Source organism: Theobroma umbraticum, unplaced genomic scaffold, assembly GCF_002168275.2.
Source record: "Theobroma umbraticum cultivar Fairchild unplaced genomic scaffold, ASM216827v3 scaffold_95.0, whole genome shotgun sequence".
In the NCBI taxonomy this organism is placed as follows: domain Eukaryota; kingdom Viridiplantae; phylum Streptophyta; class Magnoliopsida; order Malvales; family Malvaceae; genus Theobroma; species Theobroma umbraticum.
Window position 1 is genome coordinate 11,583,389 of NW_018397257.1, and position 6,909 is coordinate 11,590,297.

The 6,909-nt window shown below is 37.6% G+C and overlaps 1 protein-coding gene across 2 annotated transcripts in view; it reads left to right on the plus strand.

The window, feature by feature from the left end:
• The window catches only part of LOC110412287 (Rab3 GTPase-activating protein catalytic protein), a 10,554-nt gene extending 4,606 nt beyond the window's left edge, over positions 1-5,948 (plus strand). Inside the window, exons 14-22 of one of the 2 annotated variants that reach the window (XM_021422815.2) lie at positions 84-194; positions 381-454; positions 1,240-1,423; positions 1,533-1,604; positions 2,431-2,470; positions 3,517-3,791; positions 4,690-4,867; positions 4,948-5,174; positions 5,514-5,948. In XM_021422815.2, coding sequence (XP_021278490.1) covers positions 84-194; positions 381-454; positions 1,240-1,423; positions 1,533-1,604; positions 2,431-2,470; positions 3,517-3,791; positions 4,690-4,867; positions 4,948-5,174; positions 5,514-5,810 — 1,458 coding nt within the window. In that variant the 3' untranslated portion in view covers positions 5,811-5,948. The remainder of the gene's footprint in view (positions 1-83; positions 195-380; positions 455-1,239; positions 1,424-1,532; positions 1,605-2,430; positions 2,471-3,516; positions 3,792-4,689; positions 4,868-4,947; positions 5,175-5,513) is intronic. The other variant, XM_021422816.2, reaches the window with a different exon arrangement.
• The last annotated feature ends 961 nt before the right edge of the window (positions 5,949-6,909 follow it).

Here is a 6,909-nt window from a genome sequence, read left to right on the forward strand (position 1 = left end):
TTTTTTTTTTTATATTTCACTTTTTCCTTTTCCTTAAGCAATATGATTGCCACTGAATTATTTCACTCCCTTTTGCTGGTCAGCTTGCAATATGCATTGAGAAGAAGCGTGAACTGAATGAAGAATTTCAGGACTGTATAGGAAGTAATGATGATGTGTCTACAGATATGGAGGTCATGACCACCTTTTGTCTTGTATTGTTCCTTCACTGCTTCTAGTGCTTATTGTATACGATAATGAGTTAGGCAAGATGGAAGGCAAGAAAAAGGGGTCTAGCCCACCCTCTCTTGTTCTTGCTTTATCTATTCCACTTGTTCCCTTAAGGACTTAGTTCTTCATCTTGCCTTTGGCTTGAAGTCTTCATTTGACGGAAAATGCAGGAAGACATTCAAGTTAGAGAGGAGTCTACTAATTTTCATGCACAGAGTCAAGGCTTTGATGGGAAACGTGACAGGTGAACTTAGCAAGTGAGAGTTCTTTGGTTTCTTCATAAAAATTTGCTGTCCTTAAACGGTTTGCTAAATCCTTTTAATTCTCCTCTTTTCTCTCTTACTATTGTTTCGGGGATATTAATCCTTATTTGGCCAATAGTAGATTCATTTAATTTATGCTTATGATGATATCCATTAAAATGCATTCATTATCTGCCCTTAGAGTTGGTAAAATTGAGATACCTATTGCTTGTAAGCCATAAAAAAAATGCTTTGAAGTTTAGACAATGGAATAAGAAAAAAGTGCTTCTACTGTCAGATACAAATGCAAGTTACATAGTTATGAAGTAGTTGGCTTTGTATTGATAGTCTTAATGGGCAGAATGAGTGGGGCTAGTGAGGGTTATATCAATGGCACATCTGTGCACCTTGTTGACTGACTAGGTGGTCCATTTTGCTATAAATGATGTATAAGATGTTGGCTTTAATTCAATTTTGTCAGTCATGTTTGCCCCAGCAGATATGTAAGCTGGGCCATTGCATGGCTAACATTTAGTTGTGGAGTCTGAGTTGAAAGGTTCTGTAGATGTATTTAGTAATATTTTCTCCATATTTTTCCAGATGACAGTAATTATTAAGTTATTATAACTCTCTAAAGATTCAATGAAATAGAGATGAGAGAAGAAAATTATCAATTCATTGATAAGGTCTGCACTTGCCACTGCACCATGCAATAGGTTGCTGCATCCTTGACTTTGAACTATAATTGTAATAAAAACATGATGAGAAGCTAATGGTTTTTTTGCAGTCCCTTGACGCCTGAAGTTTTGCGTGAACCTAAGACAGTTATATCAAAGTTTAGTAAAAATTCTGAAGATGTGGTTTCTGCTAATAAAAGCCCTTCAGATTCTATCAGGAGAGGCTCAGCTGGTCCAGTAGGGTCTATGAAGCTTCTGAAATCCTATCAGAGCTTGCATGCTCCATATACACAGGTTTCTCTTATATCTCTGCATATTCATCATTCTTTTTATTTTCTCACTAAGTAATCTCCCACTAAGTATGTTGAGCAGAGCAGCTATCTTTTTCCTTTAATCATTATAGGATGCACCGCTCATGACAGAGGACATGCATGAAGAACGACTCCGTGCTGTTGAGGCCTTTGGTGATTCATTTGTAAGCCTAAATTTTTTACAAATTATTTGTTTATGAATGTTAATTTTTTCATTGTTTATTGCATCAAACTAGCCATTAATCTCAAACATATCACCTGGGAGTTATATGTTCTAAACATTTAATTAGTCAAGGTAGCCATCCTGTTTCTAATACCTGTTAATGGTTTTAAAGAATTGGAATTTCTGAGGATTCAGTTAGTGGTAGAACAGTTTAGGCTTAGTTGTCTAATGACCACTGAAACATATACTTGAATTAACTGAAGGAGATGTTCGTATTTTGCTTGACAATGTACCAGGTTGGGCATCTGGTATGGGACATATTTGTATCCTGCATTCCCTCTACCTTCTCCCGAAACATATTAGTTCTCTCAAGCCAAAGTGAGATTCATGTGCCTTACGCATTCTAATAATATAGATCTCTTTAACAATCAATGACTCAAAACTGACACTAGCAGCTCCCTTCAGTTTACCATAAAGCTCCGGCACCAAAGAATTAATGGAGTAGATTTCATTGTGCTAAATCTTTAAAATTTCAAGTTGGCTTTCTCTTGTAACACTTCATCTAGCAATTCAATAGCATAAATTCCTTCATCTTACTGTGGCTAATGAATGCTTGATTGTTATTTTGTTTCTATTTGGCATCTGAATAATGAATTATCTCCAATTTGCTGGTCAGTTTTTTGCAATATATTTACCTTTGTGGATTTATCGTTTTCATGTTTCATTTATCATAATGATAATAAGGTTATTGTGTTTGTTGAATTTCATGTTGTCTTGAACAACTTTATATTTAGTAGCTCAGGAAGCCGTTTGCTATTTCATTACAGGACTTTTCCGCACAGTTGGAGAGAGACACATTGTCATCAGGTAAATGCTCTTCCTCTTCAGTGTAGATTTTGTTATACTGTTTTGTAATCATTAGATATTGCCAGTGGCAGATGCAATTTCAAGAGATCACTAAATTCATTTTAGAGAGAACGATGCCTTTGATGTTGAATGGGAAATTAAACATGATCAAAGCTTTTTGGCGTGCATATCTGGTTCTGTTGGGGGGTAGTTATGGAGCTAAAGAGACTGTTGAATAGTTGAAACAATTACTTATGTATAGATACAAAAGTGTCTGGAATTATGTCTTAGGTTGTTCTGATGAGGCTGGTAACAAATACTATCTCCCTCTCTATTTACAAACCTTTTGAGGTCAACAGTTTGAAATTCATTGAATCTGAACTAATTTTGGGTTTTTAAAAATAAAAATCTCTTGGCGAATGATGACCTAGAGTGGCCATTTTTTACATTGTTTTTAACCTATTTTCTCCACCATGCCTTGGCTGGACTGTATTGTGGTTATAAACTTATAATATTCCATTCCTGTCCCACCCACCCCTCCCCCTTTCCCCCCCCCCCCCCCCCCCAAAAAAAAAAGGGGGGAAATAAGTTTTTGGATCCGAGCAAGTGCTGAATTCCTGTTCTTCCATTTACATCCAAAGGAAATCCCATGGCAGTACAACAGTAAATAAGGTCTTGTTATGTCATCTTTGTTGCACTCTGCATCAATGGAACTGCCTGTTTCTACTTTCCGTCAGGCAAGAGGATGGTGAATTACTATAGCCACCTCTACAGACGAGTGCACACACTGCATATAGGTACCCTTTTTGGAGACAGATAAGGGTCTTAAATTGCCCTCCCAGTTTAGGTAAAATTATTGGTGTCTGAGGGCAAATAGGATGGAGACAATAATGTCCAGGCTTATATGACATCAGATGTTAAAATAGTCTCTTCCTTCTCTGTTTCACCTTCTTTCAGCTTTCTCTCATAAGTTTTGTGCTTAAAGTTTCAAATATGTGTTCAGTTTAGTCTGCTCTATTATGCTTGGTTACACTTCTTAACTAATGATCTTTCAAATTTTGAAATAGATATGTCATCCTTTAAAGCTGCGAATCCAGATGCTGTTTTTGAAGATTTTATCCGGTGGCATTCACCTGGAGATTGGGAGAATGATGAAAGTGAAGCAAATGGTCCATCCAAAAATCGTACAGAGGGTATGAAGGATGACTGGCCTCCTCGAGGACGACTTTCACAGCGGATGTCTGACCATGGGAACTTGTGGCGACAGATCTGGAATGATGCTCCTGTTTTGCCAGCTTACGAGCAGAAACCACTGCTAGATCCAACTCGAGAAGGAGAGAAGGTTAGTTTGGACTGTGGAAGAATGAACCTTTTTTTTCATTTTGATTTCTGCTTCTTGTACCATTTCATGTATCTCTCCCCCCTCTTTCTTTCTTCCCCCTTGGTTCCTTTGACCAAAAAGACGTTAAAGATATTTATTGATATAAAACCTTAGGATGGCATCTGTCTTGACTTGTTAGAGAGAAGGCTACTCCATGTATCTCCTGGACTTTTGATTTTGTAAGAGTTTGATCCATCTTGTTAGCCAATAGAGTGTCTCCAAGGGCAAGATGATTATTATCCAAACGCTGCAGTTTGTGCGGATTTGAGAATTTATCTTTAACCTTGTTTCCTTATTCCCGACATTGACAATAGGGAACTGCTTATTCTCTTGAGGTGGTTTATGAGGATGATGTTTCTGGAGACAAATGCTTCCATTAGTATTCATTTTAATTAATTTATAGGCAAAAGAAGTCCAAATGCGATGTCTGCATATGTTTGGAAGTACCTAGAAAACAATATTTAAGTAATGATCCATATGTGGATGCATTTGAGTCATTGGTAGCTAAAACCTGAAGGTTGACTTCCCCTCCAGATTAAACAAGACAAAATGCCCTAGTGCTGTCAAACTGCCAAAGTCCTGCTTTAATAATGTCATGGGAGCTGATGCAGAGCTGTTTTAAATTTTTAGGAAATTAGTGCCAATGCATCAGTCAGTTGGGCATTTCTTCTGTGATCTCAAATGAATATTCAACTGGCAATAGCATAGAGTTATTACCTGAGATGATATACTTGATTTCAGATTATAAACTAAGATTCAGACCTGAAACTTTGCTCAAACCTTGTCCTTTGGGTATAACTATTTTCCGATATATCTGATGCATTAAGGTTGATCCTTTATCGCTTCTCCAACTCTACAGATCCTTCATTATCTGGAAACTGTGCGACCCCATCAGCTGCTTGAGCAAATGGTTTGTACTGCCTTCAGAGCATCAGCTGACACTCTAAACCAGACAAATTTTGGAAGCTTGAGTCAGATGACCGCAAAAATGGACCAACTCTACATTACGATGGCATCTGCATTAAGGCCTTTGCAAGGTATGGTTCATCATTCTTATAAGTTTGCACTTCTTTGAAATTGATGTCATTGAAATTCCAAGCTCTTGTGCATATTGCAGTGAATCTATTATCTGGCAACAGTGAGACTATTGAAGACCTCAGACGGCTTTGTGTTGTCTTTGAACATGTTGAGAAGTTATTAACACTCGCAGCTTCTCTTCATCGTAAATTCTTACAAACACCGCGCATTGCGGAAGCTATTTTCAGTGACTACTACAACTTTTACCTTCCGACCATGGGAATAGGCTCAGCTGATGTAGATGTTCAGAAGTTAGATGCTGAGGAGGTAAATAGCCTTAATGCCGTCCTCAGTTATAGCATTCTTGCAGATTAATCCCTCATTTTTCATGGGTATTAGTGAATCACTGCTCTAGGTGGACTGTTTTCAATGGACTATTCCTGGGGAAAGTGCAGTTGATGTCAGGTCGGGACTTGCGATTAAAATCAAAATAAAAATACTCAGCAATATTGCAATTAAGCCATATTGTTTAAAATCAAATTAGGAAGTAGCTTGAATTTGAATCCAATTTCATTTTTTCTAATCAAAACTTTTGCCCATCCCTTTCTGTGAAACTTCCCCGCAAGTATCTTGAGTTTACACTATGTGAACATCTTTTTTGATCAGGAGTTTGACATGAAGCTGCAACTAAGGATGAACGAGAGACAAGTCGTGTCAAATATGTTCTCGCCACCCACCGCCAATCAATCCTGGAGAAAAGTTTTGAGCATGGGCAATCTTCTTAATGGCCACGAACCAATCCTCAGGGAGATCATCTTCTCCATGCGTGATAGCGCCACTGGCAGTCACTACGCAGCCAGCAGTCCCAGGGGTTATCAGCAGGACATAGAAACATATCGGATGTATATAGGTGGAACCTCTAACGATCTCCGGGTAGCACTCTCGGTAACCTCGTATGATTAATTTCTTTTTAAATAATATTAGTATAAATTGATTTCTCACTGTCTTGATGGGTCAATTTTCACCCTTGAGAACGTTGCCCTCGCTGTTCATTGCTTTGGAGTGTCTTATCTCTAGTTGAAATAAATTTCTTTTCATTGCCGTCTGTGTTTATGGTTATGGTGGAGTTTCCTCCGAACCCACTTCCGGAAGTTTAAGCACAATAGGTTTCTAGGCCTGTCCTACGTTTGGTCATGATTGACGTGTGGCTACTTAGGATTTTTGTGGTGACCGTTTTCTTATGATTTTCGTGAACGTCAAGGTGGGTTTGATGAGACAGGTTGAAGATGGCACCATGGATGGCAAAGCATTGGAAATCCTTGTCAACACCCTCGCTTTTTCTTTCTGCAAAGCATGTCAGTCGTTAGACAATCTTCTTCAGACTTCAGTTCCTGTCGGAACTAAAGTCTAAAATGCTCTAATTTCTAATCGATTTAAGAATAATCCATTCATAGAAATCCCGAATTATATGAAAAAGAAAAAAGAAAAAAGAAAATTTTTTGACTGTGGTTATAATTACTTGGGAGGCCCATCCAAGGACGGTCCAAAAATTAACTCACAGGGCCTTACACGTACGGCTTCGGATGGGTGGGGCCATGGTCGTCCTCCCATTTGTGTCAAATTTACCATCTCCCACTCAAATATTAAGATAGGTTGTGTAATTTTGGTACAAATCTTAGGATGTCTATGTAGGGTCTAGCACTATAGAAAAATTTTACTATTCAAAACTTAGGTAATCACCCCTTTTTCACTTTAGGTATAGAAGGTTGGAACACATTTGTCGTACTGTTAATGAGTTAACAGATAGTCTCGTCAAATATGATATTTTAAACATTCTAAAATTATTTCGAGTGGTAGTCTTCTTGTTTTCATCAATGTTTGACGGTGATATTATCTTTATTTATGGTTTCAATGTATATTTCATTTGCCGAAATAAATCCTTAACTTACTTTTCTAAGAAAGTAAAAGAATTATTTGGTGATGATTTTGTGATAATCATGGTTTTTTAGAATGTTAAGATAATTTTGATTTGATTGACTTAGGATTTAGATTACATGACCCA